This window comes from Prunus dulcis, chromosome 1, assembly GCF_902201215.1.
Source record: "Prunus dulcis chromosome 1, ALMONDv2, whole genome shotgun sequence".
Lineage (NCBI taxonomy): Eukaryota > Viridiplantae > Streptophyta > Magnoliopsida > Rosales > Rosaceae > Prunus > Prunus dulcis.
Window position 1 is genome coordinate 28,499,132 of NC_047650.1, and position 22,264 is coordinate 28,521,395.

At 34.6% G+C, this 22,264-nt stretch overlaps 2 protein-coding genes across 2 annotated transcripts; one reads left to right on the plus strand and one right to left on the minus strand.

The window, feature by feature from the left end:
- Positions 1-16,315: 16,315 nt before the first annotated feature.
- LOC117615044 (D-galacturonate reductase-like) lies at positions 16,316-18,133 on the plus strand. The gene is made up of 3 exons (XM_034344021.1): positions 16,316-16,850; positions 16,995-17,238; positions 17,364-18,133. The coding sequence occupies exons 1-3, from the start codon at positions 16,531-16,533 to the stop codon at positions 17,754-17,756; spliced, it is 957 nt and encodes a 318-aa protein (XP_034199912.1). The 5' UTR covers positions 16,316-16,530; the 3' UTR covers positions 17,757-18,133.
- Positions 18,134-18,599: 466 nt separating this feature from the next.
- LOC117614482 (transmembrane 9 superfamily member 3) lies at positions 18,600-22,063 on the minus strand. The gene is made up of 7 exons (XM_034343303.1): positions 21,863-22,063; positions 21,612-21,652; positions 20,586-21,171; positions 20,339-20,476; positions 20,089-20,245; positions 19,507-19,991; positions 18,600-19,268 (listed from the first exon to the last, which is right to left on the minus strand). The coding sequence occupies exons 1-7, from the start codon at positions 22,009-22,011 to the stop codon at positions 19,049-19,051; spliced, it is 1,776 nt and encodes a 591-aa protein (XP_034199194.1). The 5' UTR covers positions 22,012-22,063; the 3' UTR covers positions 18,600-19,048.
- Between the last annotated feature and the right edge of the window lie 201 nt (positions 22,064-22,264).

Below are 22,264 nucleotides of genomic sequence, written 5' to 3' on the forward strand. Positions count from 1 at the left end.
ACTTGCAGTTGCAGAATATGATGGAAACACGATAAAGAGACTTCCCATGCATATCAATCAAATTAATTCTTCTTCCTTCCCAATTTCAAATTGGTTTCAGTTAATAATCGCAGATGTGAATTAGCCTGTTTTTCAATTATTGGTCTCCCCCGACCCAAATATGCTTTTGAGTTTAGACTCTCTCTCTCTCGCTCTCATCCACAAAACTCTTAACACAAAAATGAAACAGGGATTTGAACAGAAATATGAAACCGGGAAAGTTTCTTAGTACATAGTGGTATACATGTGAAACTAGAAACAGGGTTTTAACTGCTTCACATCAATCAATCAATCAATCAATCAATCATATGATTAATGATGGTATATATATCTTAGCATATTATGGTGGTGAGGTGGGAGACCGCAGCCGGTGATCCTCCGCAGCATAACAAGAAATGCCCTTCCTTAAAGAAAAGCCTTGAGGATGTCGATGGATGAGCAGATGTTTTAATATTAATATTAATTAAGCAGATTAGTGAGTGCCCCTCAAAATTTTCAACCCAATATTAATTCTTTGTTTCTCATTCTTGAGAAAGAGGCTTTAGACCCCTCCAATGACAGAGACTACTTGTAGTAGAAAGTAACTAGAAGAACCAGGGAAATCCACTCCACTCACTCCAAAGTCTAAGACTGTAGAGACACTGCACAACTTAATGATAAAGCAGGATTGCATCTTGACCGTAATAAAGCTATTAGAATCTGTAATTATTACATTTATAATTAGTGCCCAACTTTGTCCTTGTAACAATCATTTTCGTTTTGGGGCCTGTTTGTTTATACATGAAACTTTGGTGCTGATCTTATCGCTTCACTTCACACTAGAGTTTTCTGTCTTGTTTTCCTTGGTTTTCCACAGACATACATGTATAGTTTGCATGTGCCATTTTTGTATCTAGGGTTTCTGTACATGTGAAGTGAAGCACACCATCTTTCCTTTTCTGGAGCAATTTGTTTGGAACAAACTAATTCTTTCTTTCCCTAGTTTGCTTTGAGCAATGGGGGCACTTAGGCAAAGTGGCAAGTGGAAAGGCCATCATATTCATATAACTAAAGGCTTTCAACCACTTCTCAGGCTTTCTGCTCAAAGCCTGATCAGAGATGAAAATGTTACTGTTTCTTTTGAGTACGTACGTATAATTAAAAAGAATCATTATCTTCTTCACAGTTTGGTCAACTCTCTCTTGGGAGAAAAACCCTTCGCTTTAAATCTTTCTACTGGATAGATAGATAGAGCCTGCCTGACCACTTTTGACGCAGAAAAGTAGCCTATAATTTGTATTTCTTCTATATCTACCAGAAAACAAAAGAAAACAGAAAACGAAAACGAGCCTCACATTTGAAAATTTGAATTTGATATGGTCGATGAATAAGCAACTGAATCATACAAATATGATATGTAAGCCACTCAAGTTTACTGAAAATATGAGACGGACGGTCCCTATACATGATAAAAATCCCATCCCATCAAAAGCCATGAAACTTGGGAACACCTTTACCCCAACAAATACTTGCACGCCAAGGGAATCATCTTCATCATTTGCAAAGACCTTTTATTTCATTGAGGCCAAGATTTTATATAACACACCACAGCACACCACCACCGAGAGAGAGAGAGAGAGAGAGAGAGAGAGAGGAAAGTTTGAAATTGGAGAGACAAAAGGGATGTGGTTTCTTGGGGTCACCACCAATCATTTGGATTTATGTAAAAATGCAATTAGTGGGAAGTGATATATATCAGTCGGGGCCCTTTGGCGTGCCATCAACGACAACTTTGGTCTTACCCCTTGAACATTTGTAAACCCTTTAATTTGCATCAAAAGCCACACCCCAAAACAACGAGAAATACTACTTCCATTTCCTTATATATCTTTATTAACCTAAAACTCATCAATCATATATATGTTCTTTTTAACAATTTTTCCCACACGTCATTTAATAAATTACATTTTATAATAAAGATATAACTTACAAGTGTTTCTTATACTTAATTACTAGCTAGGTTTAGTGTTAATCCTCTGGTCCTTTGAATTAACTTTGACTAATTAATAGACTTCTTCTAGCTAGGTAATATTATTAAAGATCCTCAGAGAAGGTTTTGGTTTGAAAACAGTTGAGTGGGATTCATTCGATCAGTAAGAAGATCTAGGTAGGGCCTACCTTTGTAATCATAAGTTATGGGCAAGCGTAAGTGTTGGAAATTCTATCTTCCATTCATCGAACGCACAGTATTTATCCATAACATACGTCAATAAAAGTAAAGTAAAGGGGCATTTCAATCTGTGCTCTGATTCGATATATATTTGACTTTGAAGAGCATAGAGAGATGAGAAATCATTTTGCATGTGATAATTAACAGTAACGTCCAGCTAGTCCAACTTTGTATGTAAACTCCGACTCTTATATAGGGAAAGTTTGTTGTCATTTTAACTTTGACTTGGGCTGCATTATACAATCCGGGTGATGGGCCTTTTAAAATCCCACACCTAACCTTAGCTATAATAAGTTAGAGGCATACTGATCAAAATCAAATCATCTTGATCCAGATGACTAGATATTTACATGCATGGATGGTGTACATGTTGCCAAATTTGTCGTCCATTTCTCCGAAGGGTAATCACCAAACACTAAATATGGACCATTTAAGTTTTAGCTGGTCCGCAGAGACTACAGAGGAGAACCAGCACAAGCCTGTGGAGATCAAAATTCAAAATGTGAAGAAGCAATAGAAATATTCCGGAGTTGCCAGTGCTAGTGCTGAAGCCGATGGTGTCAAATGGTAATAAGAGCATGCTAGTGATAGGATTAGGCAAGGGCGGAATCAAGAATTTTTCAATGAATGGGCTAGCTAAAGTTATTAGCTTAAAATTTAATGATTAATTTTTTTGGTACTTATAATTTCTATAGTCTTTTTAGAAATAAAAGTAAACATTAAATCATATAAACCAAGCTAGTTCATAGCTTCATAGACTAATTTTCAATAAGTTTTAACATAAACCAAATAGGGTTTAACACCATAGTGGATTGAACATCTAAGGCTTTTTACCTAGATTGACCTTAGGTTCCTTCATTCATACATGAAAAGTTGTTTTATGTAAAAATATTGACTAAGTATGAAAAATAGGTTTTCGAAATAATCATTTTCTCAAGTTAATTTTTGGCGGCTTTTATTCCTCACACATCAAATAAGAAAACTTGATTTTATGGGATTTTAGTATGAAGTATATATTGACTTAATGAGCCATAATTTTAGCCTAAATCGTATTTTGCACTAAAACCGATTTTTTATATTTTGACTTGGTGGGAATTTGATCTTCTAGTATTTTTATTTGAATCCTACTTTTATTTATTTTTATATTACTCAATTTACTTAAATGTTAAAAATAGAAATAAGGTAATCTGTACAGCGACACTGACTGGGCTAATATTGAAAATAAGTTAAATATATAGGTTTTAGCCACAAAAGAAGCCATTCACAACACACTCAAGTAACTAATTACTTGACAATTAACATTCATTTTCAATTCATAATACATTTTCATTAATTACAAATTTTGATTCAGTTTATATATTGTAATTTGTATGTGTGTGTGTACCTTGGGGGAAAATGGAGCACCTTCGGGGACAAAGATTGTTGGATAACAATCAATATAAAACTAAATAACAGAATAATAAATAAATCCAAATATGTTGTATATATATATATAAATAATCAAATTAATACAATAGTAGAATAAATTACAGAATACTGACTTGAATTGATGATAGAGTCTTGCAGAGTTGCAGTGTCCTTTAGACAGTATTTCTCCTCTACCATTGTGCTTGTAGTTCAATAGGAGTCTGTCCACAAGGATTAAACTATCACAAATCAAAGCCCAAGCATTGTAACTTTGATTTCTGGCGAACAGTGATATGATTTCTCTATGGAAGTTTTTATGTGTGAGAATGATAATGTTGTTCAAAAGTTGTGTATTCTGGTTTGGACGAATTGTCAATATATAGAGGTCTGACACCTCTTCATCTAACAGTTATATTAACTGTTTAACAGATTCGAATTTTAAATTTTGATTTTATTTAAAAAACAAATTTCTAATTAATAAAAAATAAGTTATTAATTAAATCAACAGAGCCCAAAAGCCCTAAAGGCCCATCTTTTGACAATTAAACATATTGCGGATGCAAAATGAAAAACCCTTGTACAGGACGCATAATCCTGCCTGAATGATTGCATTTAATTAAAATTAATGAATGACTCTGGGTGCTCTTCTTGTGCATGCAAAAATCAAAATGAAGGTTTGTCTGAGATGGGTATACGAGCAAGGGGTGAGTTTGGTGGTGAACAGCTTCAATAAGGACAGGATTCAAGAAAATATTGGCATATTTGATTGGGAGTTGAGTCCTCAGGAATTGGATAACATCAATCGAATTCCACAAAACAGAGGATTTCCGGCAATCAACTTCATTGCAGATGAAGGCCCTTACAAGTCTCTTCACGAGCTTTGGGATGGAGAGATTTAATCATCAAAATTCACCTATAACACATTTTTGTTATCATCTCAATTTCCTTTAAACAAGTAAGAGACTTGTAACTTAAGTGATTAAGAGCAGTTACTTCTGTACCCGAGAGGTCTTGTGTTCAAATTTCTCCTTCCCCAACATCACTTGTATCAACAACAACAAAAAACTCCCAATAAACTCTACCAATGATTATTAAAGTTTGATGAGAGTTCCAAGTTCCAAGTTTGATAATGCCTTCAACCTTCTAATTGAACTCAAGCTCTTCTGTGTCCTAAGCTCAATTGGCCCATCTTCGAGCCCACATTTTGCAAAAAAACTTATTTATAATGGGGATAATATTGTTATGCTTTTTTCAGCTAATAACACAGTAACACGTGAAAAATTTATCATACGTGTCATTGCATTATTGACATGTGATTGCAAAAAGTATTATCTCGCATGAGACTCTCTCTAAGTTTTGGCCACTGGGTTTCTTTTGTTTCGAGTCCAAATTCCAATACAAGCTTTTTATATTAAAAATTCCAATACAAGCTTGTAAAGGTAATTTACTTAATTAACCCTTTCAAGAATATAACTACTTTCCGTTGACCCAAAAAAGAAAAAGAAAGAATTACCTTCTTTTTTCCTTCGCTGATGAAGTTTATGTTGGCAAAAAAGAAGACACTGGAACTATTTCTTCACAAAAGTCAAGGGAACAAATTACCTGGGTTAATTAATTATAAGCTTATTTACTGAAGTATCTCTGAAATTATGATCTAATCTTATTTAATCCTTTTAAAGTTAAAGTGACTTATAGTACTCCTTGACAAGTAATTCTCCAGAAGGCGCTTTGTGGCCTATAAGCGCTTCTAAACTTTGCTACCAAATGATATCAGAAGCGTTTTTGTTTATTAAAAAATGCTTTTAGCCCTTCGAGAAATACTCCCAAACAAACCCTTGAAGACTAGGAAAAAGGGTTCCAAATCCAAGCTACTTTTCCACTTATGTCGGTTGCATACTTTTGCACCTGAGAAATGTTTACTTAAAAAAATAATTTAAAAAAAATAAAAATTAGTGATCGCCGTAGATTCTTTTTGTTTTTGTTTTTTTTGGTTGAGAATTAGCGATTTCATTGATAGCAGAAAAGGATTACAAATTGTCCTCCGCCAAAGCATCATACACAGCAAAAGGGAGAGAGAGAGAGAGAGAGGTGGGGGAGGGGCATGTTTGGTGGTGACCATGATGATGTTTGTGGTAAGATGATAGTCAAACCGGCTAAGCAATGTGCTACCCGATTAGTTTCTCAAAAGACAAATTGAATAGAAATATATCCTCTAACTGGAAAAGTAAAAGTCTGCAATCTGAAGACAAAAAGCTCAAATGCAACCTGTCTTCATGCTCAGCTTGTACATTCCTCATCACTCCTTGCGCATCTCCTTCAAAGTCAATGAGTTTGTCTTGCGCCTTTCGCATTGCCGTAGATTCTTGAATTACTTGAAAAATATATGTAGGTGATTAGTTTGTTTGAAAGTCAAGGTCGTCATTAATTTATCTTCATTCCATGGTTAACGTAATTAGTTAATCATCAACTGAAGTGTTGTATCATATGCATCATTGATCAAGTCTTTGTTGCTAGAAATCTTAGGTCATCCATGCAGGAAAACAACCACTTATCCTAATTTAAACATCCAAATTAATATCTGATATATATCATAATACTGTAATTAATATCGGACTGACTCACATCATCATCATTATTATTGATTTATTGAGTTTTTTCGGGCATCTAGATGCCTACATGGTCATGTTCTTCGCTCAATCAACGGCAATCATCACATTCACATTGTTTGACTTTTCTTTGATCAATCCACTCACAACCACAGGCCATTTTCTAATTAAATCATTATGAATTTAAGTAATTTTTTTCTTTCTAAAAAATAAAGAAGTAAACAAAAGTTGCAGTAGACTTAAACTAGTATTTTTTTGCATGATCTACGACTCTCTATGTAAAATGCCTATATAAAGGCAAGGCAATGGTGCAATTGGAGGCCACGACATACATTTACTTATTTAGTGGTCGTTTTATAATACGGAGTGAATTCTATAAGAATATCCTTCTATTTGAAAGTTTCCTCAATAAAAGTCCTCTATATATTATATATATTTGTATGTAACTTGTGTTGAAGAAGTTAATTTGGAAATTATTAGTCTTTTTTGGGTGGACATTTATAATGGCGTCAATGGTGGTTCCTGAGATAACACTGAACTCGTGTGACGGCATAACAATGCCAGGGACCTTGTAGTGCCTGCCATCAAGGCCAGTTTAAGGTATCCTATATATTATTTAATGTAATGTAATATACTAATCACTCATTAATTGAAGTTTGATCCACTATTAATTAATAATATTATTATATAGGAATCTTCAAGTGGAGTGTGTGGATATGTACATAATTCATTGGCCCTTCAAGTTAGTGAAAGAGGTCAAGAGTACGCCTGTTGAAAAGGAGATTGTGCAACCTCTAGATTTGAAGTCTGTTTGGGAAGTGCAAGAGACTGGGCCTTGCCGGGCCATTGGCGTCAGTAATTTCACCTGCAACATGCTTCAGGACCTCCTTTTTTCCCCTTATGTTTACTGTTTCATTCTTCTTCTTTTTTTTTCCCTCTTTGTTTTCATTTTCATTTTCCTTTCATGAACATACTTCAATTGTTCTATATTTCTAGATTTAAATATTGCTTCCTTTTTTTAAGTACAAATTTGAAACATTAGGACTTTATATTTTATTGTGTTTACTTTCAAATTTTGTCTTTTTAATCTTTTAACATAAACATACATCAAAATAAAATAAGTTAACAACAATAAAAATTAATGCGTATAATAAATTATATAATAAATTAATAGTATCTTTGATTTGATTAATTATTAATTAATCTTATAATTAATTACATATGCAGATATCGTTGAGATGGGTGTACGAGCAAGGGGTGAGCATGGTAACCAAGAGCTACAACAAGGACTGAATGAAGCAGAACCTCGACATCTTCGGTTGGTCCTTGACGGAGGAGGAATTGGACAAGCTGACTCATCATCCTCAGCGCAAACGTGTCAATTTTGCCTCACTTTTGGGTAGGGATGGCAAAAATTCCCTTAGGGGCGGGTCCCCGACCCTAACGGGGGGAGATTTCGGAGCTACATGGGTATCTGGTACGGGGATTCCCGAACTTGAAAAATTCCCGATGAGTATGGGGAGGGGATGGTATTGGCGTCCCCATCCCCGAACCCGACCGGAAAATATATGTTTTTATTTAAATAAATAAATAAAATATTTATGTTTAACCATAAGTTTACTTCCCTCTCATAATTCTTCCTAATTTTTCATGGAATTTCATATTGATGTGATTTTGAATAGTTGAGTTGAACTTTATAGTTAATTTGGATGTGTTGAATGATAATTTAATATGAAACTTAATGTTAAAATGTATGATAAATATTTTTTTTTGCAAAAAAATAGGGGATTCGGGGCGGGTATGGGGATAGTCCCCCGACGGGAACAGGGGCAGAGATGGAGAGCGGAGATGGGAATGATATTGTCATACCCGACCCGTTGCCATCCCTACTTTTGGGCCCACATGATTTTGTGCTCCAGATTGATGCTCAATTATGACCATTCTATCCATCCTCATGGCTTTTTTTTTTTTTTCCTTTATTTGCTTTCTTTCTTTATATTAAACGTATTATTCGTCATATTGAGAAATAGAATATATAAAGTTTGAAGAAATAGAATTACGTTATAAAGAAATAGTAGTTGACCCAGTTAGGATGTAGCGTTTGCAATGCGGCTTTTCTTTCTTTAGTCAATAACCTTTGTGTTTAAATTATATCATGTTAGTCTAGCTTCTGGCTAAGTTTTTAGCTGCCCCCATTTTACCCAAAAAAAAAAAAATTATATATGTATGACTTCCAACAATAAATATATTTATATATGTATAACAGACACATTGCATCAGGTGGGCAACCACGTGGGCTGCTTTCAGGCAATTCATTAGGCAGTATATAGCTCAACAAATTGACTCGGCAAGGATTTAGCCCCAATACGTTTTTTTATTTGGTCAAAAAGCCCCAACAAATACATAGGTTGGAGATGGATTTTGGGGTCAAAACTCAAATTTTGACATTTCATTCTACCGTTTGAGTGGACATGGTCTAATAAGCATATTTAAAAGAGATGTTAAATTGTCACGTACACGCAGTGGTGGACTCATCAAGATACAAAGAGGTGTAGCTGTATCTTCTCTCATTAAAATATATCATGAAAATACTGGAAATTATCTCTTTATTGATGTCCATAAACTGTTCGATAAAATGCCTCAAAGAGCTATTGCTTTCTGCGCCAGGTCAGGGAAAAAAAAATATTTTTTAAGGAAAGGAAGAGACATGCGCAACGAAGAAGTCTTCAGCCATGGAAGCACAAGCACAACTTCATTGTCTCGAAACCAAGTATATGCACAGATGGATTAGATATATAGATCTTGTTCTTGTTCCTATCTTCAATTTGAAGCATGGTCAATTATATCAAAATTCATTCTCTTCGCATTGCAAGGTCTGCTGTTTTTTTCTTTCCAGTTTCGTTTCTTCTGGTTTTTTTAAATTATTTTTTTATGTTTATTATTATTAATTTTTCCATGATTTGTTTGTTTAATTATGGGTTATAATTGATTAGCCAACTTAAGGGAGTGAAAAATAAAAAGTCTTGTTTGCAAGTTGTCATCTTCGGTTTTACTATTTTGATTAGCCAATATTTTCTGGTGTCATAGCTATCATATCAATTAAGTAAATTTATGTTTTAGCCAAAAAAAACTTTTATTTTTGGAAAAAGCCAAAGTTTTTTCAAAAAAGACAGAAAAACCTTTCAACTTTCAAACCAAAGACATACAAATGTAAATGATTCTTTAGGAAATCCAAAAATAAATAAAGGCAATTTTGTCCATTTTGGCTTCTTTTAAAAAATTTCTCTCTCCTTTGGCATTTTCCAAAGTCTCTTGGCCTTCTTTCTAGTTAAGAAACAACATTGATTCATTGATGAATGATTGAAGGTCATTAATTGGTGTTGTGTCCACATACATATGATATATGGACTTATTCTCTTGTTGAAAAAGAGTGAAATTACTTATAGGATAGCTTAAAACACTAAGGGCATGTTTGGTATGCCTCACTATGCCTCACTGGACTGGACTGTGTTAAATAGCACTTGAAACCCATGTTTGGCAAAGGAAGGGATTAACTTAAATGAGACTATATTATCCAACAGTTGAAAAAAAGGGGGACTCGTGTGTCTAATATAGAGAGCCCGAAATTGGGATCGCAAAATAGCGATCGTGTTATTTTGAACAAGCAAGTCCGATGGATTTCCTTGGCTTGAATCAAAACCACACCACCATAGACGGAATCGACTATGTCAGAACCCAAATCCTAGTGCTACCCCCAAATTTCTTCTCCCATAACCACCACCTTCAAGCCACGCACACAAACCCATCACTGAGAATCCCAAGCCACCCACATATTCATCTCCTAAGAAGCATGGATCTTGTAAAAATAACTGAATCTTGATGCAAAAATTGTCCTTTCATAAAATTGATAGTTGGCCTTACAGTCGGAGCGTCTAGATTGGATCTTTTGGTAATGAAGCTCATGGCACGTCCAGGATATGCACCCATCAATGTCTCTCCCAATCCTTAACTATCTGTGTTTCCATGAAGAAACAATGATGATGAGATTGTATTGATTTAAAACCCAGTATATCTAACTGAGAGAGAGAAAGGAGAGGGAGGGAGGAGAGAAAGAGAGAGAGAGAGAGAGAGAGAGAGAGAGAGAGAGAGCGGCGCTCACGAGGAAGAAGAAGATATGTTTGGGTGACGACGTCGTTTCCTAATATTTTTTTCATAGATCTGTTTATGGGTTTAGGTCTTAAGCAATAGTATTAAAATGGGCTTTGGGTAATGATATGTTTAGATGAAATAAGCTATAAATGCCTAAAAATATTAAGAATAAAAAAAAGAAAGCACAAAATGCTACAATATATTTATAATTTTCATATTTAATTTTTTTAAAAGTTATATATAGTTTTATATGTATCTATTTTTAGGTTAAAATTTCTAATTAAAATTAATTATTTTATTTTTTAGTCCGACACAACACCAAACATAGGTCTTCACTATTTTTACAATCCAGTTTCTTAGTCCGATGCAGCACCAAACGCAGGTCAGTACTTTATCCAGCTTAGTCCAATCCGAGATAATCCAAGACAATCCTAGGATTTAGTCAAGTCCATAACAGTCCGCCGTACCAAACGACCCCTAAAAGATAGTGAAGAGCACGTTAGGCAAAACAAAGGAATAAAAAAAACACACCTAAAGGATTGATAGGTGCTACCAATCCCTGGAAAGTACAGAACGTAAATAAAGAACACACATGGATTATTTTACGTGGTAAAATCCCACATTTGGAAAAAAATCCACGGGACCAGATAGTCCAAGGTAAATCAACTATAGAAATAAAGATTACACAAAGTATACAAACTTGTCCTAGACTCTCTAAATAAAGTACCAACTTCTTTGTAACTGCACTTCTCTCTGGATTATCCTTCTCTCCTTATGTTGAGTCTGATACTTGACTCGATTGATTCAAACACGTTACAGGTATGAGAACTTTGTAACTTATGCAAATGGGTGCAATATGACTAAACTGACAGATCACCAAGATAATCTTACTCTTGATAATATGTCCTCAACAAAACAAAGCATGTCAACTTTCTTTTATAATTTGAAACTCAGAAAAACCCACGTTGAAAGTTGTTGAGAAGAATGAAGCATAGGCTTCCTTTTTATAGTGATTTTCAAAACAAGAAAGAAAATTAATCAACATTTAAATTGAAAATCAAACAAATTGATTTACAAATAAAACTTATTCATCTTTAATCAATCTATCAAAGAGGGACTAATATAGAAAGAATGATATAATGAAAAAGATGATTCCCAATCAGTAAATCAGTAAAGAAGACTTTTGAAGAGAAAAACTAGAAAGAAGTGTTTGAAATAAAACAAATTTTCTTTAAACAAAAAGTCTTCCCAATCAAACGTTAATTGTTTCAAAATCAAATTTCCAAACAGATTATGATTTGAAAACAATTCACAAGATAGCACAATGAAGATGCATGATTGAAAGAAAATATTACCTCAGAAATTGTTGATTGAAACATGTGCCTTCAAATCATATCATGGAATTGAGCCAATTGTATAACATCTCACATCGACCAATGGAGAGGGACTGATGTGCCTTATATGTATATGCCTCACCTCCATCTAGCACGAGGCATTTTGAGAGCTCACTGGCTTCGGAGTCATGGGAACTCCGAAATTAAGCGAGTTGGAGCTAGAACAATCCCAAGATGGGTGACCCACTGGAAAGTTGTTTGTGAGTTCCCAAAAACAAAACCGTGAGAGCAGAGAGGGGGGCCCAAAGCGAATAATATCGTGCTACGGCGGAGCCGATCTCAGGATGTGACAAATTGCCATTGATATTCTATCACAACAAGTTTACCAGAATGCCAATTATATAATCATATACTGACAAAGAGAAAACGTGATTGTATTTCTTTGTTTAATTGATAATTTGATATCCATTTTGATTAATTGATATTGATTTTTGGTTATATTAATTGATGATTTGATATGAATTTTGGTTGACTAATTGTATAATTGCATATAATTTTTTATTTATCTTTTAGTCTTTTACATATTGCCCATTCCCTGAAAACTTCATGGATCCACCACTACGCACTCATGAACTGACAAAATTAAAAAGTTAAAGTTACTCCAACTAAGTAGTCAAATCCTACATGAATTAACATATAAAAAAAACTTGGTGTCATAAATTATTTTAATAATTTTTTTCAGTCATAGACCCCAATATTATTTACTATCTTTTTAAATTTTATGCATTATAGGGACCCCATTTGCTTTTAAAAATATAATGATATGGATATTTGGCATTTCGGGTGAAGTTGATTTTTATCTTAAATGTCAAATTGTCATATAAGCTATCAAATCCAAATTTAACATTTTATATCTCCAATGGAGATACTCGAAAAGTTTAAAGGGGAACAAATGCTTTTATGGTGGAGAAGCGAAAGTAACTACTTCTTGTGAGAATTCATGTTCCATGCATAAATGTAGTTCCGTCCTCGTTTTTTTTTTTTTTTTTTTGGTTGAGAAATTCTATGATTGCATTCATAATTCAGCCAAAAAAGTCACTAGCCACAAAAGGCCAATACAAACTAGCCACAAAAGGGCCATTACAATAACGGAGCGGTCTAATATCAAAATTAAGAAAATCAGGTATGTCTCCACTAACGATCAGGCAAGATCGAAGAAACTCTGGCATAGGCATCCCAACTAAGATTGCAAACTTATAATAATAAAAAAAAGATAAAGCTTGAAAAAACCAAGCCATAACAATACAAATAAAACTCTCACCAACGAGAGATGAAAAGCTCTCACAAATAAAATTGGAAGCTTAGTTTCATATGCTGAGCAAATCACATGATCATATATAGGTTCAAAAAGATTAGTTGTTATTGAGTTTAGTCCACGCGTTTTTGGATTAAGATGTCCTTTGACTTTTATTACTTATTCTTTTTTTGTCGACTTTTATTACTTCTTTTTTTTTTTGTCGATTTTACCCTTTGAGATAATTAAGGAAAACATATTGAAAATCTATATATATAAAGCAAAAGGCAGAGAATGGTAAAAACATTCAAAATACTATAAAATGCCCTTGGTTAATGCAAACATTATGAATTGAAATTATTAATTAAATGAGGATAATATGGTAAATTCACACTTTTCATATTTTAAAAAATTAAAATTAAAAAGAAAAATCAAATAATAGATCTTATTTTTATAACACAACCTATAAGTCATATACAAAAATAGACAGATAAAATTGTATGTTACCTATAAAAAAGGGTACATAAAAATACTATTTTATACATTGTCAAAAAAAAAAAAATATATATATATATATATATATATATATATATAGGCAATAGGCAATAGGACAATATACCTACACCATAGGATAATATATCTACAAGAGTATATAATATATTTCTACCACAGGGTAAACAAAAATAAAATTGTTACCTATAACTCATGTACATAAACTAAGACACCTACGATACACCAAGTTGAGAGCACATAAATATAAATACTACTTTACCTACACAATTGGATAAACTTTGGTTACAAGTCAATGGCGGAACCAAAAATTTATTTAGGACCAGGCTAATTTTGTTTTTCTTGGCTTCTTCTATAATATAATATTAGCCCCTTGACATGAGCATGTGCCAATTGGTTTTATTTTTTATTTTTTATTTTATTTTTAAAATTAAGAAAAGATAATATGGGTAGTTATGTTCCATAAAAGTAGGACTCACTATCTGATTTTGTTTTTTATTTTAAATTTTTTTAATATGAAAAAAATATGAATTTATCATATTATCCTCATTTAATTAATATTTTTAATTTTAATGTTTGAATTAACCAAGGACATTTTCTGATATTTTGAATGTTTTATCATTCTCTACATTTTACTTTATATATATAGATATCATGCTTCAAATTTTCAAGAATTTTTTTTTGGGTAGGGGACTAAAGCCGAAAACAACATAAATAAACACAAAATAGGTGTCTAATCAAATTTAGAAACAAAACGAGGCCTATAGTTGTAAGCCTAACATGTTAATTGGCCGATAAATGAACTGGAGAAGAAAAAACGAGAGAGAGAGAGAGAGAGAGAACTAGAAAAAGAACGCTGAATAAAATGAGAGAGGAGAGAATTGGAAAATATAGAACACAGAAAAAACAAGAGAGAGAGAGAGAGAGAGAGAGAGAGTGAAGAAGTGAAGGAAAAAGTAATAAAAAACAATGAATAATACAATAAATTGAGAGAAGTGACTGTGAGAGAGAGTTGCATTTTATAACACCAACCAGACAATACATTATACAAGAGGCACAAAGAACAAGGAAGGAAAACGTGCAGATGGTTAATCAGCTAAATTCAAGGAGAAGTTGTATCTTTAAAATAATAAATTAGGATAAATTACTTAAATGGTCTTTAAATTTATACTTGATTTATATTTTGGTCTCTTAATTAAATTATTCATTCAAATGGTCCATCAACTCTATATTATTCGCTCCATTGGTCCTACCGTTACATCCTGTTAATATTTCCGTTAAAAATGGGGGTAAATTGATCATTATTTACCCTAAAATTAGGTTAAATCTAACAAAAAATTAGACAGAAGGACCACTAAAGCGAATAATATAGAATTGATGGACCATTTGAAAGAATAATTTAGTTGAGGGACCAAAATGTAAATCAGGTATAAGTTTGAGGACCATTTGAGTAATTTACCTTAATAAATTGTCCTAAAATTATGGGATTTATGTATATCCCTATATTGAAATTTTAATAAAATATCGTAATTATTGTCCTATAAATTTCTACACGATTTATACTTCAGATGCATAATAAGAATAACCAAAAAAAGATCTACATCAAAAAATACAAAAAATAAATGAAATCCTATTTGGCAGAAAAAGTCAAAGGACTTAGATGAACTACAACAAATACATAATTAAACCTAACTTATGATCTCACTTTTGAACATAGTCAAGGGGTTGCTCAATATTGTATATATGGAAATCATGGGGAAATTTTAAGCTATATTATTTAAAAGGGGAAAATAAATTATAATAAGTGTACTCAATTGGAATATGCAGATGGGCAGCGTTGTTGTGCTTTATTATATATTTGAGTCTCAAAAGTCTGCTGAATGGAAAAGGACCACAGTGAAGAAGTCTTCTGCCTGAATCATCATTATTATCAAACTATCTTTAATCATTCTTTATTTTTATTGACAGATCATTATTTGTCTTAATTCGATAGCCTAATTAATCGGTTACCAAGTGACACACAGTTACAGTTGGTCGATAGCCTCCTCATTAATTTCTGTTGATGTTAGTTAAGATTTGCATTGCATGTATTAATTAGTTTCAAGAGTTGGTCCTTAGTTCAGGCTAAATACTTTAGTCGTCGAATGAATTAGCGGACCACAAAGATCAAAGATGGGGAGCGGTTGCCGGAAGAAATTCAATGCCCAGCTTCAACATCCATGACCATGACTGAATCTGACACGCAAGGAAGGAAACAAAGCGGGGGAAAAAGACGAGAAACTTTGTTTCCTCTAATCAAAAGTACGGTATTTTCCGGTGCAATACAGGCTCCAGATCCTCGATCGCCGTTATACTTTGACCCAAAAAAGAAAGAAAAATAGAGATAGATATCCTTGCAGTTGTACTTGACCAAACTCCTAGTGGTGTTGGGTACTTACCACATTCCCTACATGACCAAAAACAAGAGTTTCTATGCAATAATAAATAATAGCTTCAGTTGCACATACAAACCCTAGCTATATCCATAATCATACCTATATTGAAATAAATAGAACTTTTAATCCGTGGAATCATAGAACTCTCTCTAATCCTAGTTGCCGGTAAACAAAGCAAATTAACATGTGGCGTCCTATAATTGGACTCTTGATTAATTTTTGACATGGTCAGGCAGCTTGACTAAGACCTCTAATAATATATAGGTGCGTTGGTAAAGGGGCGGAGAAACTTTGAGTGGGAAATAAGCTCTATGATTCTTTTGGTCCGGCTACATATTAAACAAATAAGCTGGGATAATTGACAGGGTGTATGCACATGCCTGCAACCTGCTTATAAATAGAATGGACATGGTGTAGTTGAAGGCCAAGAATAAATATATTTTTCCTTTGAGTTGACTTGAGCTATATATAGCAGCTGTGCAGATCGATCTATACATCAATCTTATTGTTCCTTTTTCCCTTGAATTGAATCAGATAGAAATTCACAATGGCAAAGGCAATTCCTGAGGTAATACTGAGCTGCGGTGACGACATTCTAGCCATTCCAGTGATTGGCATGGGAAGTGCATATCCTGCGCCGGATCCAGAAACAGACAAGGCTGCGGTTCTTGAAGCCATTAAAGCCGGCTACCGCCACTTTGACACCGCCTTAGTTTACGGGTCGGAGAAATATCTAGGTCAAGCCATATCCGATGCTGTGCGTCTTGGACTCATCAAGTCCAGGAGTGAGGTGTTCATCACCACCAAGCTTTTTGCCAGCTTTGCTGAGAAGGATCTTGTGGTGCCTGCCCTTAACATGAGTCTAAGGTAACTAACTATTATTGATGTCATATATATATGACAAATCTTTTGCCTATTAATTAAGAGTTTCTTACATATATATATAATTATATCAGCAACTAATTATTTGCATATTAATATTAATTAATTGCTATATATATATATATATAGGAATCTGCAACTGGAGTACGTGGATATGTACATAATTCATTGGCCCTTCAAATTTGGGGGAGAGGTGAAGAGTATGCCTGTTGCAAAAGAGATGGTGCTACCTCTAGATTTGAAGTCAGTTTGGGGAGGCATGGAAGAGTGCAAGAGACTTGGCCTTGCCAGGGGCATTGGCGTCAGTAATTTCACTTGCAACATGCTTCAGGACCTCCTTTCCATCGCCAAAATCCCTCCCGTCCTCAACCAAGTATGTATATATATCATTATATTCATTCTCATTTTATATATGTACTTGCGAACATGAATAATACCAATTATATATATATATATATATATATATTCTCATTAAAATTTTGGTTTAATTATTTATAGTTGGAGATGAGCCCAGCTTGGCAGACAAAGAAACTGAATGACTTCTGTAAGGCAAAGGGTATCCATGTTACAGCTTACTCTCCCCTGGGTGGAGCTAACAGTCGAGTAGGAGACGACAGGGTTTTATGCTCAAACATCCTCGAAGACATTGCCAAAGCCAAAGGCAAAACAACTGCTCAGGTATCGTTGAGGTGGGTTTATGAGCAAGGGGTGAGCATGGTAACAAAAAGCAACAACAAGGAAAGAATGAAGCAGAACGTTGACATATTCGATTGGTCGTTGACTGACGAGGAATTGGAAAAGATTAGTCATTTTCCTCAGCGGAAAGCAGTTACCTTTGCCTCAATTGTTGGGCCGCATGATCTAATTGTCGACATTGACGCCCAACTGTGACCCTGTTCTTCGGAGGGGAGGAAATCGAATTAAAGTTAAATAAAGAGTAGAGTACTCTAAATAAATAAAAAGAAGCACCAACACCAAGGGCGTTGACATGTTCGTCTTAGGAAAAGATGTACATGTGTTTGTTCTCTCTTGTTACTTGTTCCGGCGGCGTATATGATGTGCTGCTACTACGTCTTATTTAACACGTCTGGGCGCCGGTGAAGAAAATTTATATAGAATAGGAATATTATTCTTTTATTCAGGGCTTGCATTGGATTGGAGTTATTTTTTTATTTTCTTCTTGTTTTCAAGTACAAATATTATATGAATATATATAGAGTTCCGTGTGAAAGTTGGAATTATCGGTTATATATATATTTTATTTGTTCTATTATTCTAATTAATTTACTCATTCGTGTTGGAGACTCCGTTTATCATCGTGCAAAGCAAAGATCTACCAAAATCGAAACTATTTTTTATCACAAGTCGGCATAAACGCTAATTGAGGAGGAGCATGACTGAGGTGCAACCGTGCAAGGTCTTGTAGGGACTTTTATCTCCTCTTTGAAAGCTTATTAATAGAAGCATTCACCAACGAAAAAAAACTTTAACTTGCAAACAAGTAGTCTTAAATTTGAACTCACATAACATCTTAGTGGTATGCATGTGAGAAATTCCTTAGTTAGTACTATTAAAAAAACAAAGAAACAGAAGCATTCACCAACCAAAATATCAATTTCCTTTCCATTATCTTGACATCTTTTATCTTTAAAGAAGAAAATGTATCCAAGTTTAGAAATGGAAGCATAGGGGATGGGATGAAATCAAGGATAACTGTCCGTAAATAAAATAACATTTGCGACCAAAAAATAAAATTCCTTGCCATTATCTTTATCACTTACTTCTTTACATTTAAAATGTGGCTTGCTCCTCCTCCGATTTATTTGTTTCGAATGTAAGAGATGAAGATAGTTTTAGATAAGGCTACCAAACTCACGAACGAGTAACATGGAAAAAGTCATTTCAGAGAGCAAGTAAAATGTGGACATACGAGGCTGCTCCCTCTATTAACGCGTCCATAGATACATATAGTGAAAATAGTTAAAGGAAACCCCAACAATGCCCACATGTTCCCCAAGTCTGAAGCAAAAGCACAAGACAAGTCTCCAAACGCTTTTACTTCGGAAAGCTTGCCTCCTCTGCTTCCGCTTCTGAAGGCACTCTCGCCTACCTTCTAACAAAATTCATAGACTTTTTCCTATCATTTAAAAAAAATAGAATAAAAAGAGGAAGAAACAACCCCCCTATTCACACTTGATAGACTTATAAATGTGACGAACAAACAGCAGGGCGGCACGAAAGCCTACGGTACCAAGCATGAGAAAGAAGCCATAGCAAATGCAAGCCATGTAACCAAAGAAGAACGAGGTTTGCATAAAACCAGACATATCCGATCGAGCATAGTAATAATACAAGCAGTAGCCATAGATAAAGAGGCCAGTAGATCCACCACATAGAAAAGACCTGTCACAAATCAACAACTCTGATTAGTCCAGACAAATGGTACCCAGATGATCACATCGACAGTAATTCTAAAATTTTCTAGCTCAAAATGAATAGCAATGAGTAGAAACAATCCGAAGAATCTTTTTTTCTGTTATTTTTTAAACTTAACCTATTTGTAGTATATAAACAATATCTACAAATAGAAACCAGAATATGAATATCTATGGAAAATTTAATGCAAGAAAGACTTGTTTACCTCCACCACCACTCATGATCTTCAGCAGCAAGTTGGAAATAGGTCAAAGCCACAGTTATAAAGGCAGTGACAATCAAAAGAATAATAAAAACAATAAACAGAATGCTGTAGATGGTGTAAATCCTGTGACCCCAGACACTGGCAAATATGTAGTAAAGTTCAATATATATTGCACTGAAAGGGAGAAACCCTGCCATTGCCATCTGAGGAATGGTCGTTCTGTACCATGGAAGAAGGGGAATTTCTCGAGGATACTTTGTGGTGCGGCAAGGAGCTTGGAACTCAGCCTTGCTGTTTTTCCCAGCAATGCCACCCAAGACAAGCAATGGTGATGTTACCAATGTCCAAATAAGGACAATTACCACAATAGTACCAAAAGGAAGAGCTGCAGTTGCACTATAAGCAATTGCAACAGTGTTAAGGAAGCAGAATGTCAGGAACAGAGGCCCACAGAAAAGGCACCCGGTAAGTAATAAATTTCTCACCTGTCAACCAGAAGAGGAAACTAAATGACTCCATTTCACTTTAATAAGCAGAAATTATAAGCTGCATTTGTTGCGAACAGAATCCATTTTTACTTACCCAGTTTGTTCCTTCAAGTTGACAATAGAAAGAAGTTGCAGTATATCCCGCAATGCCAGAAGTGAGTGCATATATGACCACAAGTGCAGTGAATAAAGCTCCTCGGTTGTATGGATAAAATACACCAACTAGTGCGAGCATAAAAATGAAAATTGTGCTGGAAATGCACAGAGGGGAAGACAGTAACATTTAGTACTAGCATGAAATAATCCAAAATTCATATATCTAAAAAGATTGCAATAATCCTTACAGAGTGAACAGCTGGGTTCCAGAACCATGGGCAGCAGCAAACAAAGATTTGTGCTTGGGGAACCGGAAAACATCACCATGAATGTACTTCCATCCAGTCTCTTCTTGGTCATCAGCAGCTTCCTCATCTTGCGCATACCTTATTAAGAAATTGAATAAATACAATAAGTGACAATAAATTGTAAACAGAAAACCCGGAGATTTCATATAAACAACAAGCTTTCAAGGCTCACAAATTAGAATCTCACTTCATGAAATCATTCTTCAGGACCCGCATGAGAATCGTTGCAAGAAAACCCGTCAAGAGGAGAACTGTGACACATGAATTTATGATTGAGAACCAATGAATTTCCAAGTGATGTGGCAGTGAAGAGGACTGTGAATATTTATCCATCCTATTCTCGAAGGGAATATTTGTTTCCCTCCATTTTACAGTGTACATGAAATCTGCATCAACATCCTTGTCCTCTGTCAAGTCCACAACAGAATGGGGATCCATCTTGGCCCCGATTTCAATTACACGGTCTTTGTTGTACATAACTTCGAATTGGATATGCTTGTATAGAAAATATTTGTATTCACTTGGGTCAGTTTTTCCTTCCTTGTCAACCTTCCCCAAAAAACCCCAGATGGGCAAGTCATCATAATACATCTGGAAGTAGTAGTCTTTTTTCACAGCAGTTCGAAACTGAGCAACTTCTTCCTTGGTCAGCTTCCTTCTACAAGCAACTTCAGTGTCCTTCTCTTTTCTGAACTCAAGTTTATAAGGAGCGCTAACAAGACGATCTCCATTCAGTACCTCTCCAAGTGCTTCCCTCTTCTCCTTCACATCACCTACCATTGATAAAGGGCCCACCTTAACTTACAAAAAATCAAATTGTTCTGGAAATTTAAAAAAAAAACAGAAAAGAAATTCTATTAACGCAGCTACAATTATTAGCTGCACCATTGCAAGTTTTGTCCTATTTTAAAACCGAAAACATAAGAAAATCTATAACACACCGTCCTTCGAAAACTAGGGCATAGGACAGCGCTTATATTGATCCAAAGAATCTACATTTCAAGTGCAAAAATTATAAAGAAGGCCGTTGTTGTTGAACTTATCCTCAGGAGGATTTACTATTTTAGAAGTTATGCATATGTTCCCCACTAAGAAATTAGATATCGCAGCTAAAATTTACGCATTTAAACTTTCTTTTTCTTTGGGGGGGTTTGGTCAAGCCATTGCATATGGAATGTAGAATGTAAAAGGCAAAATGTTTGAGATATAAAACCTGCTGAGCAGAAGGGGAGATCAAAATACCGATACGTTTCGCTGAAAGCAAACAAAACAACAAAATACACAACACATTAGTCAGTTGCCTCCTCAATGTCAATGCCCTACAAAAAGGTGCAAGGGCCGGTTTGGAAGCAATAAGAATCTTCCAAAATCAGCAATTGCATGAAGAGCATCTGAAAATGGAGTTCCAAACAGAGGATTTCTCCAGATCCAAAGTCAGATCCAGATGATATTTTATATGGTTACCTGGGGTTGTGAAAGGGGCCGACTTTATTGGCGTAGAGAGGGACGGCGTCGCCATCATTGTAGCGGTGATCGGAGGCGTCCGATCTGACGTGGGGAACGCAGCACGTGATTAAAACGGCAAGGACGAGAATCGTCGAGAGGTTCTTCATGGTCTTGACGGAGAAGAAGACACGAGTGATATTTTCAACTGATAAAGTGAGAGAATGAACGAACCACTGCAGCAACCTGATAATATTTTCTTTTAATTCATTTTTACTTTTTTTTTACTTTTTTTTTCGTTTTGCCCTTTTGTCAGCTTTCTTGACTGAGGATGTATTTTAGGAGGAGCTCGTGATCTTTGCTAACATTTATTTATATATTAGTATGTAGTCCTGTTTCATATATCAGGAAAAAAATTGTAAT